This window comes from Cladophialophora carrionii (genome assembly GCF_000365165.1).
Source record: "Cladophialophora carrionii CBS 160.54 unplaced genomic scaffold supercont1.2, whole genome shotgun sequence".
Taxonomy (NCBI): domain Eukaryota; kingdom Fungi; phylum Ascomycota; class Eurotiomycetes; order Chaetothyriales; family Herpotrichiellaceae; genus Cladophialophora; species Cladophialophora carrionii.
In genome coordinates this window covers 1850103-1866755 of record NW_008481827.1, presented here as the reverse complement: position 1 = coordinate 1866755, position 16653 = coordinate 1850103, and the positions used below count along the sequence as shown (strand labels likewise).

At 53.9% G+C, this 16653-nt stretch overlaps 9 protein-coding genes across 9 annotated transcripts; 5 read left to right on the top strand and 4 right to left on the bottom strand.

The window, feature by feature from the left end:
- Positions 1–33: 33 nt before the first annotated feature.
- On the top strand, positions 34–885 carry G647_02747 (uncharacterized protein; the record flags this gene model as incomplete). The annotated part of the gene is made up of 5 exons (XM_008727093.1): positions 34–94; positions 147–305; positions 365–461; positions 514–544; positions 598–885. The coding sequence occupies 5 exons, from the start codon at positions 34–36 to the stop codon at positions 883–885; spliced, it is 636 nt and encodes a 211-aa protein (XP_008725315.1).
- A 2348-nt stretch (positions 886–3233) lies between these two features.
- Positions 3234–3956, top strand: G647_02746 (uncharacterized protein; the record flags this gene model as incomplete). The annotated part of the gene is made up of 1 exon (XM_008727092.1): positions 3234–3956. The coding sequence occupies one exon, from the start codon at positions 3234–3236 to the stop codon at positions 3954–3956; it is 723 nt and encodes a 240-aa protein (XP_008725314.1).
- Positions 3957–5061: 1105 nt separating this feature from the next.
- Positions 5062–6134, bottom strand: G647_02745 (uncharacterized protein; the record flags this gene model as incomplete). The annotated part of the gene is made up of 3 exons (XM_008727091.1): positions 5062–5460; positions 5511–5857; positions 5972–6134. The coding sequence occupies 3 exons, from the start codon at positions 6132–6134 to the stop codon at positions 5062–5064; spliced, it is 909 nt and encodes a 302-aa protein (XP_008725313.1).
- A 537-nt stretch (positions 6135–6671) lies between these two features.
- G647_02744 (uncharacterized protein) lies at positions 6672–8053 on the top strand (the record flags this gene model as incomplete). Its single annotated transcript, XM_008727090.1, has 2 exons — positions 6672–6792; positions 6852–8053. The coding sequence occupies 2 exons, from the start codon at positions 6672–6674 to the stop codon at positions 8051–8053; spliced, it is 1323 nt and encodes a 440-aa protein (XP_008725312.1).
- A 258-nt stretch (positions 8054–8311) lies between these two features.
- G647_02743 (uncharacterized protein) lies at positions 8312–8782 on the bottom strand (the record flags this gene model as incomplete). The annotated part of the gene is made up of 1 exon (XM_008727089.1): positions 8312–8782. One exon carries the CDS (start codon positions 8780–8782, stop codon positions 8312–8314), a length of 471 nt encoding a protein of 156 aa, XP_008725311.1.
- A 1385-nt stretch (positions 8783–10167) lies between these two features.
- G647_02742 (uncharacterized protein) lies at positions 10168–10800 on the top strand (the record flags this gene model as incomplete). The annotated part of the gene is made up of 1 exon (XM_008727088.1): positions 10168–10800. The coding sequence occupies one exon, from the start codon at positions 10168–10170 to the stop codon at positions 10798–10800; it is 633 nt and encodes a 210-aa protein (XP_008725310.1).
- A 343-nt stretch (positions 10801–11143) lies between these two features.
- On the bottom strand, positions 11144–11631 carry G647_02741 (cyclin-dependent kinase regulatory subunit; the record flags this gene model as incomplete). Its single annotated transcript, XM_008727087.1, has 4 exons — positions 11144–11177; positions 11223–11281; positions 11332–11476; positions 11525–11631. 4 exons carry the CDS (start codon positions 11629–11631, stop codon positions 11144–11146), a joined length of 345 nt encoding a protein of 114 aa, XP_008725309.1.
- Positions 11632–12375: 744 nt separating this feature from the next.
- On the top strand, positions 12376–14692 carry G647_02740 (uncharacterized protein; the record flags this gene model as incomplete). The annotated part of the gene is made up of 5 exons (XM_008727086.1): positions 12376–12471; positions 12685–13304; positions 13363–13576; positions 13638–14220; positions 14283–14692. The coding sequence occupies 5 exons, from the start codon at positions 12376–12378 to the stop codon at positions 14690–14692; spliced, it is 1923 nt and encodes a 640-aa protein (XP_008725308.1).
- Positions 14693–15112: 420 nt separating this feature from the next.
- Positions 15113–16330, bottom strand: G647_02739 (uncharacterized protein; the record flags this gene model as incomplete). Its single annotated transcript, XM_008727085.1, has 1 exon — positions 15113–16330. The coding sequence occupies one exon, from the start codon at positions 16328–16330 to the stop codon at positions 15113–15115; it is 1218 nt and encodes a 405-aa protein (XP_008725307.1).
- Positions 16331–16653: the final 323 nt, after the last annotated feature.

Genomic DNA, 16653 nt, shown 5'->3' with positions numbered 1-16653 from the left:
CTGCTTTTCGCTTCGACGACGGTCTTCCTGGCCATGACACAGAGGAGTGCACCGACACTGGGATCTTTCGATCGAGGATGGGCCACGGACTTCAGTAGGTATATCATCGTACGCGGGGTTGTTTCTAGGTCCCTGACTGTGCGCAGTCACCGTGCGGTCAGAGATCAAGGCCGAACAGATCACGTTCAACGGGAGTCCAGCGTTCGATGAGAACAAGACCATGTTTGTCCCGAACCCAGATCCAGTCCGCTATGTTGGTCCACCCAGTCCTGAGATTGACAAGAACTGGGAGAAATTGACCTGGGGTTGGTTCCCTTCTGAGTCCTCCTCGAAGACACCAGGTGCTAACTCGGGCCAACTCTAGGCCGCTATTTCTTGATAACGGAGGAGGAAGCGCGAGCCAGCTGGGGTGAGGAAATCGAAGAATACTGGGATGAGCAGCGCGGAGGCTACGTGACCGGGTAAGCAACGTCCCAGAGTCCTCTGCCGGGCCTCTTTCTAACACTGTGGCAGCCTCGACGTCTTCCACACGCTCCACTGCCTGGTAAGCTCAACGACCTTGCTGTTACTTCGCGCTCCAAGCTGACTGATTGCCAGGACAACATGCGAAAAGCCCTGCATCCTGAATATTACGGTGACGGGAAAGCCAACAAGAACCACGACATGCACCAGGACCATTGCATTGAACATATGCGCCAATTTATCATGTGCTCGGGCGACATGACGCCCATTCCCACCAAGTACTATCCGGCCCTGGGGAGGAACTACGTCGACTCGGACCGGCCTCATACGTGCCGGAATTTTGAGCAGCTTCGGCAGTGGATGGTCGACAGATACGAGGGACCGACAGCGGTGCAGCCTAGTACTCGATCAGCTTCCAAATAGGCAGTACATTTAACACTGTTTGAACATCATTATATCGATGGTAGTGATCAGAGTAATCGACGTGCAGCGCGCTTGTCATTGAGCCACCGCTTCTTGTTCCAACGTGTCTTCTCCCTTCACTTCCCGTGCACCTTCCTTTCACAGCAACATCCCTTCAGGATTATGCCAAGTTCCTCTCAACCGATCATTACTGCCCTACCAATCCTATGTCATTCTTACGGCATCCGCAGTGCGCACGAGATTATGGCAAGTAGCCTTAACTGGTAGGAGTCGAAGAACCTCTTAAGACCTAGCCTTTACGTATGTAGAAGTTGCTTGCCGAGACCGTGCTACAGATTGTCCCCTTCAGCCCCGTTCATCCCACGTTCACCCCAGGTCAACACCCGTCCAGACCAACTCATGGAAGATTTCAAGGACCTTGCCACGAGAGAAGAGAGCGCTTGATCTGTGAAAGAGTGTGATGCCGCTGAAAGAATGCACAAGTCAGCTTGAGATCTCCTCGCCGCAATGTGGGTAACTCACTGATGACGGTTGGTGTGTCCCTCGACTCTAGTCGCCATTGGGGGTGTTGGTGTCTAGATACGCTTGCCGACATCTGCCCAGGTGACCACACCCTCTTCTTGAGCTTCACCTCGCTTGCCAACGTCGGCCCAGGTTACAACGCCTTCCTCCTGAGCCTCGCCGCGCTTACCAACGTCAGCCCAGGTGACGACACCCTCTTCTTGAGCTTCACCTCGCTTGCCAACATCAGCCCAGGTGACAACACCTTCTTCCTGGGCCTCGCCACGTTTACCGACATCGGCCCAAGTAACAACACCTTCCTCCTGAGCCTCACCGCGTTTACCAACGTCGGCCCAGGTGACCACACCTTCCTCCTGAGCCTCACCGCGTTTACCGACGTCGGCCCAGGTGACCACACCTTCTTCTTGAGCTTCATCTCGCTTGCCGACATCAGCCCAGGTGACCACACCTTCTTCTTGAGCTTCGCCTCGCTTGCCAACATCAGCCCAGGTTACAACACCCTCCTCCTGAGCTTCACCGCGTTTCCCAACATCGGCCCAAGTCACAACGCCTTCCTCTTGCGCCTCCCCGCGGGCAAGGATGCCGATCACAGGGTTGGAGACCGGAGCGCCGGTAACAGAGCCGACAAGAATGCCAACAGAGGCCAAGATCAAAGAAGTCTTCATGGCTAGAAAAGGCTACTTATATTGTCTGGTTTGGCGAGTTGGTGTTGGCAGTGAATGTGGTGGAGTTGGCGAAGCAAAAGACAAAATGTGAGTGAGTTGAACGAGTGCTGATCAAGCTGCAGGACGGCTCCTTGGTTCCTTTTGTCCTCGTACAATATGACTTCTCGTTGAAACAAACCCACATCGTCATCTTACCCCGTAGACCGTGGGCTAGGTGTGGAATCAAGCTAGGGCTCGGTGGCCAACTGCTCGAACATTGTCACAATGTAACTGTGGATGCTTCGGGAGTTGAACAAGATCAGGTTGCGTTCGTGGCCGGACCAGGCAGATGCATGTCGTCCCTACACCGCCGGTAAGCCGCCACGGTCGATGATCCTGTAGGAAGCCGGGGCGTCCAACGTTAGGGCTCCAGTGGCGGTCGATCACATCAAACTGCGAGTAGAGCCCTATTCGGCTGCACTTTTGCCCATCGAAGATGGAAATTACCTAGGTAGTAGTGCTGAGGATACCGATATCCACTCTGTAACGCAGGTCAGAAATTGTATCCATGTCGTTTCAAATGACGGATAACGCATGTCGACAGGAGCACAACCTCTGATCCACCCACCATCAGCAGGACTCATGTTTCGCAGGATGTAAACCTGACTCTTTGAAGGCGATGATTGGACAGACTGGTCGATTAGAGACATTTGGCACGCCGAGGTCAATGGATCGAACGGCGTATCAAGGCCCGCAGCCTCGGAACAGTGACTACCTGTCTGATACCGTAGGATTCGCCATGACTGCCCAATAGAAGATCATGGCTCGAACTCCAGATCATGTGGAACTAACAGAGACGCATGCAAACAAACGGACCGAGTCGAATGTAGGTCTTTGCATAGCGTTGTCACATCCCCCTTCCCTCTCCTCAAAGAAGGATCCGACAAAGACGTGATGGGATGCTTTCCACCTTGAGCAACGTTAATTAGCATGTGCACACATCCTTGACGCAATGCTCGCTGCCGACAACACCGGCGGCATCACGCGGTTCCTTCTTCGCCACTCATCCCGGGAACAACAGAATTGTGGTTACCCCGCTAAGAGACGGTGTTTCTACCCCGTAGGTGATCTTATCTCCCACGGCAAAACACCAACGGAGTGGCACTTTGCACCAAGGTCACCATGTCTTACGAGCCGGTGCCAACCGAGGACGGAGATGCGAAATCACAAACGCAACAGGACAACAAGCCGGACAGCGTGGGCGCAGGTCTGGCTAGAGTGCAGCAATTCTTCAGCTTCACCAGATACTTCATCGCCGCCACGGCGCTGCTGGCCATCATCCTGACCGTGTTCTACTTACCACGGGACGCGCGCACTCGAGCCAACGACGACAGTCATCTCGAGCTCGCGCCGGAATCGTGTGGGAGCTCGGCGACCGAAGCGGTCTCGCGCGGGTGCGTGTTCGACGTCATGGAATTCGCGTGGGTGCCCTCACGCTGCTTCGATGGGGAGTTGCTGGAGGATTTCCTCGCCCTGCGCGACTGGGAATGGTATCTCGACGCGGCTGCGACCGAGGCGGCAGACAAGGACGCCGTCGCTCAGGGCCGCCACGACGAGGTCTTCGTCACACAGCAGTATCACATCTACCACTGCACCTACATGTGGCGGAAGATGCACCGGGCCTTTCTCGCCGGCGACGTGTTGGACGGTTACATCGCCGACACGCACCACACGGCGCACTGCGAGTTGCAGCTGGCAAACTATTGGCGGTCTGGCATCAACGACACCGGCACGTCCATTTACGTCAAGTACTCGGATTGTCCTGCATCGCGACAGGCGCAGGACTTGGGCCGGTTCGGATGGTACCGCATGATCGGCGGGCAGCGAGTTCATCGCAATCCCTGAAATTTCTATAGCGCCAAAAACCATGGAGCAGTTACGGAGTATGTTGTTGCCCCTCTCCTACTGTACGCTGCTTCAATGGTCCCCCCATCAATGAGATCCAAGACTTTGCACACGATGGGTGCTAAGGACTGTGAAAGCTGTAGAGTATGCGCTCCCTCATGGGCTACTAAAGTGTGCCCCTCGCCCGCATGATGTGCCCAATATGGACGGATGCACCAGGGCGTATGGAGGCGTATGGCGGAGAACAAATAAACCGATTAAGTTACCTACCTTAGACAAGCATTGCCGGTGCCGCAGACATCTCGGTATGGATTCTAATTCAGGCATATGGTGGTATCGGTGGTATTTTGTCTTGACTGCATTGGCTCTCGCTCAGTCTGTCACCTGGCACTAGCAATCCTTCGCCGCTGGGCAGCAGATTCCGAATCCTTTCGCTAATCGACGGCCGAGCCATTTGCGGCCGCCCATATTGAGGCATGCTCGAAAAGGGCGAGATCAAAGACCAATCAGCTACGACAGGTGAAACGACTAAATGACGATCCGTCTCGAAGCTCTGATACCAAGAAGATCTGCACAGTTACTATGTACTCCATGGACGAGTAGCTTGAGCGGGCTTGTCGCTGTGCGGCACAATCATCCGTATTAGAGTCATGCAAACTGTCAGGGATGCACGGTCAGTGAAATAGGAGAACGTAAGGCTTTGGAGCTTTGGAGCAAGCAAGCACTCGTTGGATCTACCATTTGTTGATTCATTGAAAAAGACGTGCTGAAAGGCCGCTACCAAGCAACCAGGAAGAGGGACAGACACTTCGATATTCTCCTGCTTTTGACTGGGAGTAGATTCCTTGGTGATTGGTGGAGATACTCGAGTTCTACAATACAAGAATGCGGTACACTCCATTGCTGAAGCCGAAATACAAGTCGATTCGCTGAGGCATGAAGTCATGCAAGACAAATAGGGCCATTGCGCGTGATTCTCTTGTCGTCAATCCTTGAAATCCTAAGAAAGATTTCAGCTTCACCGCGGTCGATAGCGTAAAGCTGGAAAGAAGTAAGGGCGCTCGTACCTCGATGGGACGCTTCATTGACAGGCTGCGACGATACGCTAGCCTAGAAGTGCTACAACAAACATGACTGGGAGAACAATCTTGACTACACTGGACATTCGCGCAAGTGCCTCGTTCGTGGATGGTAGCCCCGGGTTGGTCGTTGGAGATGCGGTTGTCGACGCGGTTGCCGATGCGGTTGTAGTTGAAGATCCGCTTTGACTACTGCCACCAATGCTCACTGTGCCGCCGAGATAAGGTTGAGACGCCGGTGAAAACGTACTCGCGTCCTGAGCGGTCTGATTCTGCAGAGGGTTCTGCCGAAGGGAACATAATGGGCGTGTTCCGATAGTCGCGAGTTGAGTCAGCTGCGGAATAGAATTGGTGACCTGGATCGGGAGGTTGAAGATAGTATAGTATCCAGTACCATTGATTCGGAACGACTGATGGATCGATATCTGCCAGAAGTCAGACTTTGCATGAGATGCCAGCATACGCGTTGTCGCACGTTGTACGAGCCCCTGTCTCTATCACTGTCGTCGATCCCAACTAAACAATCGGGCCATGCCCAGTTGACGTGCTTCACAGTGCTTCCGCTCTCTTGGGCCATGATTTCCTGACAGCCGGCATTCTGGAAGCCCTGGGTGGTCGTCCCACCGCACTTGAACTCTTCATCTTCGAACGTATCACTGCGCCAACCGGACCCAGTGCCGTTTGATATCGTCATATTGAGCAAGGTGTTGTAACTGAACAGGAACATGGTGATATTCAGAGTCCCTGTGTCTCCGTCTGGTGGATAGTACGGCTGTGGGAGTTTACCATTGCCTGAGATGTCGATCGCAACTTGAAGGAAGTCTGAGAATCACAGGTTAGTGACTTCAATCCTGAGCTTCCTCCTTCATTGAGACCTCCAGCTCCTCGGCAGCGGGGAATGGTGAATCCCTAGACTAGGGACTAGGGACTACTTACCTCCGCCCAGAGGCGTGAAAGGCTGTGGCGCATCGACGATAGCTAATCCTGGAGTATATATTTGACCATTTACGATCGTGAAATTGGAGCCTGATTGCGCATAACTCGCTGCGGTGAGGCATAACATGAGCACCAAAGCTCTAGAAACCCAGGTAAGCGCCATGAGAGAGGTAATCGGGGTAGCAGTCAACGTGGGCAAACTTCAACTCATTGTCGTCGAGTCCGACCATGGGCGCGATACATCGCAGAAGTCTTCAACTCTCTTCACTGTGAAAAATGGCAGCCTTGGAAAAGGGCAACCTGCTCGTGACGGCAATCAAAGTCGCGACACCAAAACGAATTTCTAACCCTTGTTGGGCGACCTGATACTTTCTACCTTTGTTTGTGCGAATGACGAAACACATTTTGTTCCAGAACAAGAAGTTGACAAATAAGTCGGCACCGACCACAGAGCATCATTTTCGTCGCGTCTATTGTATCGTGCATGTTCTCAGCTATCACCGAGGCTTGAAAGGAGACAGCAGGAGGAAGCCAGCCAGAAGTTCAACATCGGAGAATTGAGCAGCGCCGAGACCCACTTCCACGTGATTACCACGTGACCACCACTTTCAGTCCAAGCTTCAGCTTCCGCAATTTCGACGTTAAACCAGTTCAGTGTCCATCAACTCCGCGCCATCAATTCAATACCTCCCGGTCCAGCATGGAGCACGTCTGCGCACGTTGCGCAAGACTTGGCTTCGGATCCAAAATCACCTCTCCCTCACCTGCTCTAGCTGGTGTCGCTAGAGCATTTTCCACGTCAAGGACATGCTATGATGAAGGTATACACAACCCAGCGGACAGGGAGCTTTCAGAACAGATAGCTGACAAACGACATCAGGAGATAAAAGGCCATCATCCTCATCACCTCCACGAGGCAGACCCCTACCTGGCACTCCATTACGCAGAAATACCCCATCGAGTACAGGAGCCGGTGCGGCAACCCCTCGCCCAGGAGGCATACAACTGCAACGTACAGACGGACCACGAACCCAGACTGCCTCAGGAGCCAACACGGGCACTGGCACTGGGACGGCTACAGGACCTAGGAGTGGTGTAGGAGCCGCAGGGCGCACACCTCCGTCTAATCGCGTCCTCCAACGCACGGGACCACCTCGTCCAAGCCAAGGTCAACTTCTCGTCCGACGAACACAACCGGGTCAAACCCAAAAGCAAGGCCCAGGACAAGGGCAAGGTCGCAACCAACAAGCACAGGGCCAACGATTCGGCCCACGAGCCGGGCCACGAGGCCCAGGTCAATCCCAATTCCAATCTCGAACTCCCGGCGGCGGCGGTGGTCCTTCGAACACCAACACCAACACCAATCGCACGGACCGACGCGTCCGCCGCCTCGCAGAAAACACCGCCTCGCGATCCGCCGAAGAAGAAGACCCTTCGTCCTTCCACGCCCAAGACCTCCCCACCCGCGTTGAGAATTACATCAGCACGATCGTCGACCCGCCCGTCAACCCGACCACCGAACTTCCCCACACCCCCGGCACGACCCTCGCCGAGACGGAGCTGCGCAAGGACTGGCCCAACACCCCGCTCAGCAACGCCGGGCTGGTGGAAAGCGTGCAGCAGCGCATCGAATGGCTCGCCCACCGGTTGCCGCACGGCTACCAGACGCCCAACCAACTCGCCATGCACTACACGCGCGGCTATCTCACGCGCTTCGAGTCCGTGCAGGAGCGCGACGAGGTCCTCTCCATTTCACGGCAGCTGGCGCAGAAGTGGGCGGATCGCGACACCGAAAAGTCTGGCAGCTCGGGAGAAGTGCAGCCCGAGAACATGGACTTTGATAGCATTGCAGACAGAGAGGGTGAGCGCAACGGGCTGGCGGAGACGTGGGTCAAGGGCGTGTATCCTGTGGTGCAAAAGCAAAAGATGCCGTTTCTCGATCAGATCGTCAGGAATCTGAATAACAATGGCACAGTGACACCAGGCAAGGCCGAGCAGTTCATGCAGACGGTGCAAAGTGTCATTGTTTCCAGGCAGCCGTCGCAAGGTGGAGGTCAGGCGCCGAAGGTGGCTCAGAAATAAGTCAGTTGGGATTCCCGGAGAAAAGACCTCACAGCAGGAGTCGAAGGCTAGCGGCGTCCAAGACGAATTCATAGACCTGGGCTAGCATCGGTCCATATGTATAAAAGTTGGTTCTCTGCAAAATCCACCGTCGACCATCCCCAGCGAATGAATGCTATTATACAAAATGATTTTGAGAAACGTCCGACTGTTATCTCGACAGGCCGGTTCTTGCGTACACCCCCTCTCTTCCATACTGATTGGTGACACTCCGCGAGATCAATGTCCTTCCGTGGTCAAGCCAACCACTTCACTGCTGTACCTCCGCCGCCGACGCGCTTGAGCCAACACTTCCTCTCTCCATCTCAAATAAGGCAGACATTTGACACCCAAGAGCCCGTCCTTGGCGAGAATTGTGTCTCGGCACATGGGACACTTTGATTTGCCCATATGGCATAGCCAGTTGATCAGGCACCATCTGTGGAACTGGTGCTTGCACGGGAGCTTGTAGACTTCTTCAAAAATCCCGATCGGGTCGACTTGGCAAATGGCGCAATCGTACCCGTGCTCAGCTTGGGACCCTGTGGGAGAACGATGAGGCATGAACGGCACCTTGGGACACAGCTTCATGGCGTGGTTGTGATTGTCGAATATGTAGGCTTCTTGGAGTTCCAGAAAGCGGTATTGCTCGAGGAGGAACAAGGTAAGGAAGTACATTGCCGGTAGAAGATCTCCGTCCAGAACAGCCATGATCTGTAGGACATGTACCTAGATTGCCCAGCTCATCAAGACGCTATATTTAACCAGCGAGCGGTTGGTCAACTTTGAGCCTTCGGGGTACTGGCGCGGCGAGCATACAGCGATACGGACGTTCGCGAGGAGGAAGGAGCCGGGTTGAGCGGCGCACTCAAGTCGTCCAATGTCCAGCACAGCGAGGATGCAGAGGACAGGTGCCAGCTCCAGAAAGCTGAGGTAGACATGCATCTGACCGTTGACCTTGCGGAGATTGCGCCGTTCAGCGTCGTAGGGTTGTCCCAGCGCCGTGTATTTGGCATAGAGCCGCGCTGGGATGCTGATTTCATTCAAGCTGTGGATCCGATCACTGATGGTGTCTGATAGTTTAGCAATGACCCAGAGTCTGTTGATTAGGACAAATTTAGCATTGGCGATATGAGGTCTCAGTCTCTTCGTTTCTGCATCGACGCAAGGTGCGATGTTAAAGTGTATCACAGATTTCCTTTTGTAGTCCATCTTTACATTGTCCACTGAACTTCTGGCATGCAGGAACAGGCATCGGCCGAGTGAATGGGAGCAAGAATTAAGACGAGTATGATACCAATAGTGCTTTAAAATTGTCAAATAACCGTGAGAGATAATACGGGGAAAGTAGATTGTTGCAGCAGCTGTGACACCAACGAATGTTAAGGCAATGTGTTTACAAATAGAGAAGAACTAGGAATGTTGAGTAAGTAGAAATGCTTCTGAGGAACAGATCTCAGTGAATGAGGAAAGAACTACCTCCGGGGTAGAGACAATACCTGGTAAGAGCACCACTGTCGCAGCATGGTCAAGGAAAGCCGACGCCTTCTGCCACGCCGCGATCGACTCGACTCCACATACATAGATACTCGCGGCCAGAGTCCACGAGGTACATCTGTTGTAAAGGCATCCATCGAGGCCAGGGTATCTCAACCTTTATCAACCACTAAAATCATCGATGTCAAGGCAGGGCACCCTCTACCGTTGAGCGCTCGACCACAGTTCAGGCACGACAACACTTGCGTTCTAGACGCTTCCAGGGTAAACATCAGGAGTACCTCTCGATCTTGTTAGGAGGTGGCAGAAGGTGGTAGCTATCAGGACGGCAGGATAGGCGGCATGATAGCTGGTTAAGATAATGCTAAAACGAGACCGGTTGTCGACATTTTCGCAAGGTGCACTTCTCCCCAACCGTACACGGCGAGAGGGCATCTACCACCGTGACCCCTGCCTCGATGACGGAATCCAAGCGCTGAATAACGTTCTTGCATGTGAATAATCCTTGTGTCGGCCTCGCTCTTTTCTCAACATTCCAGAGAAGAGGCGGAAACAGGAGCAGTCAAGTCGAACAGAACGATCAATCCAGACTTCCTACCATGGCTCTTCCACCAAAATTCTCCGGACAGCTCCTGGCCTCGAAGTCCGGCGGCGAAGCAAAGCATACCATTGAACTCTATCTCGATTATGTCTGTCCTTTCAGTTCTAAGCTCTTCGCGACTTTCTATGGAAGCGTCGCACCAGTTATCGAGGAGAAATACACAGACCCAGGTATCCGCGTCATCTTCCGCCAGCAGATCCAGCCATGGCATCCGTCTTCGACACTTACGCACGAAGCCGGGGTTGCTGTTCTGAAGACTGCGCCCCAATCTTTCTGGCCATTCTCGAAGAAATTGTTCGAAAACCAGAAAGATTATTTTGATGTCAACGTTGTGAATGAGAGCCGAAATGAAACCTACAAGAGGCTTGCGAAGTTGGCCGGTTCGGTTGATGGTGTCGACGAAAAGACCATCCTGGATCTACTTTTGGTGCCTGACACGCCGGCTGAGGATGGTAGCCTCAATATCGGTAATAAGGTCACGGATGATGTGAAGTTCCAGGTGAAGGCCAACCGAGTGACCGGCGTTCATGTCACCCCCACAGTTTTGTTCAACGGGGTCGAGGAACGGAGCATCAGCTCATCTTGGACGTTCGAGCAATGGGACGAGTGGCTGAAGAAGAATGCAACTTGACTAGGAGGGGATCGACCGCATATGTTCAACGTCGACTCCGCAAGCTCTCGAGTAGTAGGGTGCGAGAAGTAAGGGACAAGAGTAATGCGAATCAGAGATCCATTCAATCCTGGCCGAGCTGAGTTCGGCACGGAACGGGTAGGATCTGCTAATCCTGGATGGAGAGTATCGTCTTGTGCGTAAATCTTCCGCCTCTTGGGATCTGCTCGTGAGAACGTACACAAACACGTCTGTAAGCACGCTTGCTGAATGCACATATGAAGACAATTCCTGCGTCCCGGAGAAAACGCCATTCCAATGCTGCGCTGGTCGGAGGATCGAGTCGATCTGACGAGCAAGGGTATCACTGAGCTGGAGCCTGATATCCGATGGGACGTCTGAGCCTGTCAGCAACGGAAACACGTTCGGAGCAGCAGACGTACTTGAACAGGAGGATGTGCGGTTCCGGCTCGTGAACTTCATAGTGTTCCCATCCAAGACTCTGTGAAATGCTTAGCTAGGTGTTGAGCCCATTAGAATGAGGCGTCTTACCTGTGTGATGCCCAGTCCTCTCCACTCCTCTTCCCAGAGCAACTTTAGGGTGCCCTTGGAGTCATCGAAGTACTCTCTAGGGATAACCTTCAACATGGCTTTTGGAAGTTGAACATGTCGGTATTCGTATTCGCTGTCCGAGTATCTAGCGTCTTTTAGCTCTCGAATGTGTTTGGGAACTTCCGACAGCTACCTTGCAGAGTAACCAATTGAGTCGATGAACTCTTCCAGGCGTGCCCTCTCAGATTCGAGCAGTAGTCGTGGTTTCTTGTTTCTTCTTGCCATATCGATGTCTGTCATTTTGGTTGTATGGGCGAAAAGTCGCCAAGATCCAACCTGCACGTCCGTCCGTTACCTACCCAGAGGTAGAAGCCGAAAAACGCGGGTTTTGTGGTGGGGCTGGGGGTTCAACGGCCGACTGGTATCTGGGGATGGTCTCGTGCTCCAATGGATTGTTTAGGCTTTCGCAGGAACAAGAGGAAGGCGGGCACAGACTAGCAGTTGTAGTCTCGGCAGTAGGCGTGAAGAGCTGGTACGCAGACAGCTGTGTGCTCGGAGCGGGCGTTTCCAAACCGAGACAGGAGAAGCGCAGGGCAGTTGTTTTCGAAACAAATCCTCGAGGCAGAAGAGGGAGCGCGGGAGTAAACATGGAAGGCTGACCAATGAAAGCAGCCGTAGACGCCAAGGGATGGGAGAACCTCGACCTCGGAAGACGGTCCCGGATCAGCTAATAATCCGGGTGCCAGGCACGTGCGGGAGTTTGCAGGGTTAGACACCTAATTAACTAACTGCAGCTGCAAGTCTGTCGCGTCGCAGGTTGGCCAGCCCTAGAAGATCAGACACAGGGCGATTCTTCAGTGAACTCCCTAAGTCAGAGTGCCTGCAACGCCTCAGAACTGCTGAATACGTTGCCGACAACGACTCTGCACCTATCAGCTCTCCAATCACAGGGTTTTATTGCACTTTTCACTTGATGATCCCCCTCCTGCCCTGGTCAACCCGCATCCCTCCCCGATCCACGAAATCTCGTGAGGCCGCGAAAGCATGAGTTCGAAGCGCAGAAGCGGACCTGCAGGCCTCGACCCCGACGACTTTCTAGCCACGCCGGGTCCTGATCTCAAGCGACGCAAGCGCAGCGACGTAAGTATACAACAGTCCGCATGCCCTAACATGTTCAACTTCCACTTCTCCCATCAAGTGCATTCCGGCGCAGCCATTGCGACACGCCCCGCGCGCAGCGCACTCCGAACCCATCATCATGCCTGCAGATTCAAGTGCATGCAACTCGATCAGAGTGCACTTGCAATGTTCAATGCATCCTGCATCCAGGTTCGCTAACTCGACTTGCCGCAGGACACCCATTTCCCCGATATCGAAACCCGAGAGACCACCACAGACATCGGATTGAAACTTGTCGGGCAATTGAAAAGATCACAAGACAAGAATGGCCGCAATGTCGCCGTCCACTTCCTCGACCTGCCTAGCAGGACCGAGTATCCAGACTATTATCAACGGACTGCTATGCCTCTCTCCCTGAACATCATTGAGCAGCGGCTGCAGAATTTCGAGTATGAGAACCTTGAGCGGCTGGAGTCTGATCTGAAGAGGATGGTCCAGAATGCAAAGGACTATAACAACAGCAAGTCTTCAATCTTCGAGGATGCTGAACGCATTCGCAAGGCCTTGTCCAATTTCATGCCGAAGCACAATCCGGCATATCTGAGAGAGGACTACCGTGCTTATCCGACACCCATTCCACAAGAACTGTATGATCAGATCAGACAGCAGTCCATTTCATCAGAGGGGACTGGCGCCCCAGAGAAGGTCAAGCTGAGGTTCTCGAATCCCGCCGCTGTGAGACGTCAAAGTCAGGTTCCCTCCACGGTAGGTACTCCTGCCATCAATGCAGGAGAGGACGTGAAAGAAGAGCAGCTAGCCTTCCTGCAGGAGTTGTCGGAGCAGGAGGACGCAATGTAAGTCTTCTCTGTCAGTCACCGTTCGAGACCATAGGGTACTGACAGCCACTTCCAGCAACTTCGAGGAAAAGGTCCCCAAGAAGGACTATCCTGACTATTACAAAATGATCAAAAAGCCGACATCTATCTCAGATGTACGGGCTCTAGTAGAGAAAGGAGTTGTCCAAGACTGGGATGCGCTTGCGAAGGAGGTCCGGCTGATATGGGACAATGCGAAAGAATACAACCTTGAAGGATCCGACATTTACTTGATGGCAGAGAAGCTCGAGGTACGCTAACATCTGTCAACACTTTGCGAACACTGGACTGATATATATTTTCTCTGCACAGGCTTGGTCCGACTCGAAATTGCAGTCACTTGGTGCACAACCACGTCGCAACCTAAGACTTTCATTATCTCAGCCAAAGCCAAAAGCGTTGAGATTGACCATGGGTCCTTCAACACCAACACCACATGTTGTCGGCGGCACCATTGACAGCGAGTCGCTACGACGGCAGAAGCGGGAAATGGGTGAAGCCTTGAATAGAGCGCAGAGAGCGACTTCTAAAACGACGCAAGTCAACGGATCTACTCCTGGGCCCTCCAGCGCAGCTCCCAGTGTCCGACGTAGTATGTCTTTGGCAACTGATCAAGCCGACGTGGTCATGGCCGACATCAAGACGAACGGTACTTCAGGGACACCACAGGCTGAAGAAGCGATGAAGACGCCACAGGCTCCGCCTCAGCAGTTGCCCACACCGGTTCAAGAATTCGAGACACCTCTTCCCGGTGATGCGCCACTTACCAATGGAATAACTCTCCATGCGCCACACCCTCAGTCTAACCCCGCGAAGGTTTCTACAAACACTGCTTTCAACTACCTAAATCAATCAGTTGTGCCCATGGAACGCCGATTTCGCGATCCTGGCAGAGGTAAGTCAGCTGTCATTCTCTTTGCACACTCGTGACAAAGCTTCGTGCTAATTCGACAACAGGCTGGGATTTCGCCCTTCTCTCCTCGGTGACATTTATGACCAATCCCTCCTTGCCGAACGACCCGCGCTGGAAACTGATCCGCCACGGTTCGCCCATCAAAACGCAAACATCTGGCTTCATCGCATTACCACCTGCCTACCGCGACATCCGCATCATCCCCGAGCTGACCTCCGAATTGCATTCCCGGCGCCGCCACCGCGTTTTCTTTATGCACAATGCCACAGTGTACAAGGAGAGCAACAGCGTGCACGTTCCCGGAGCGTTTGAGGTCAGACTGGTGCCAGGCGAGAATGTACTGGTGGTGGAAGTCCTGGCAGATTTGAGGGAGGGGGAACGCAAGGAGTATGCACCAAGTCAGCTGCAGTTCGATTTCGAGCGGTGTACGATGATTGTGCATCTTAACACGTAGGATTGGGTTTGACTTTGGGTTGGTTTTCTTGGGCAATGGTATCTCGCCGAATGAGCAATCGGAGTGGGTGTTGGCAGCTTGTTCAACAGTCCCTATACGATGGGCATTGCATAGGGAAGTAGAACACCGGAAACACTTGGACCTCCATGGGTATGTGTACCTTGTAGCTAGAAGGACGGACTGTTCCAAGGTTACAACAGGTTGAATATGGTTGCATTATCGCACGAGACCTTTGAACTACAACTGTAATGTCAATGCATTGCGAAAGACAGACGCCCTGATCTCGACCAAGTTCGTTGCGTGATATCTATACAGCATGTCCAAGCCCTGTCGGCTACAGGCGGGAGGATGACTTCAGGCACACACACTCCACTCTTCATGTCATTCCCGTCAACATACAACAAGCTTCGGGTTGGAATCTCACTTCCCAGCAGCTCTCGGCCCAGCGACGCCCGCGCCAATGACACTCGGCAATTCCTGGCTGCCCATGCTCCAAAGCATGCCGATGGCGCCGACGACCAGGGCGGTCATGACGACGCCGAAACTCGCAAACAGCACGAACGGCACGCTCACGTCTTTCTTCTGGCACGCGTTGCCGCCCCACTGGACCGTCTTCTTGGTGCCGTCGGGGTTGACGCGCACGACGGTGGTGCCGCATCGGCATTTGAAACAGTTGGCGTGGGCCTTGTAGCAGGAGCCATGGCCGGAGCAGGTGTTGGTCACGTTCTCGCACTGGGATTGCGAGGTGAAGCACTGCGGGACGTTATGCGGGAGGGGGTGTGTGGTGTTTGATGTGTTGGACGGTGGCGCGATTTGGTCGAACGAGGCGGCGGACGAGGGTGATGGAGAGGGCAGCTCGAGACGTTCCTCCTCCTCGGACTCCTGGGCCAAGCGTGCCGCGTGCTTGTTGTGGTGGTGGTTCCTGTTCGGTTTGGGCTTCTTCAGCTTCTTCTCCGCCGGGAGCAAGAGCACGGTGGATTCGACGTTCTCGGTCGCAGAGAAGTGCTTGAGGATGCGGATCAGGCTGTTGATCTGGGTCTTGACGCCCGCTGGATTCGTGGGCAGGAAACTGTGGAGCGACAGGATGATGGGGATGTTGGGGATCTCGGTCTCCTTGAGGCATCGGCCGTTCTCGGACGGGTAGGTGAAGACGACTTCGACGCCTTTGCTGTCCGGAGCGTTGAGAGACGGGGGCACGGCGTATTCGCAGAGGTCGTCCTTCTCTTTGCGCGCGCTGTCTGTGACGGCCTTGAAGTCTGTGAGTAGATCCTTGGTCGGTGCGTCGATCCAGAGGTCGGGCATGGCGATGTCGAAGTCCTGGATCTTCATGTCGACGCCTGATATCCTGATGAAGAGCTTCCCGGGGGCGTTTGTGGGGGTTTCTTCACCAAATAAAGGGGCCTGGTAGCCTCCGTATGTGTTGATATCTTCTAGGAGCATGGAGTCGGTGATGCCTAGGTACCGGTCTGCGGTCAAGGCTCTTCGTCTCGCTATGATGGCACTGGCCATTTCGGAGTCGATCATGGCGGTGGCAGGGGTGGTGATGCTGCGATCGATGGTGAAAAGGTAGGCGCCTTGAGCGGCGACATGCTGCGCGAGGACTGCGCAGGGCAGTATCAGACTCGAGAGCGACTTCATGGTTGCTGCATTCGCCAGCTGGGGAGGAGGCGGTTGACAGGCGAGAGCACGGTGAAATCGAGGTCTGGAGGCATGGCTAAATGTTCAGTCGATGAAGCTGCCAGCGGAACGAGACCCCGGCTCCTTGCACGTGCAGATACGAAGCTGGATCCACGGGGGCGCAGGCTCCCTCGCTCCCTCTTTCCCCTCTGTCGTCATGAATTAATACAGACATCTGCCCAACATTGAATCAACAGCCTCTGCCCTCTGTGGAAGATATTGTAACAGTGTCTTAGCATAGCTCCTCGACGACTCAGGCCCCTCGCCAGCTGGCCACTGCCCCG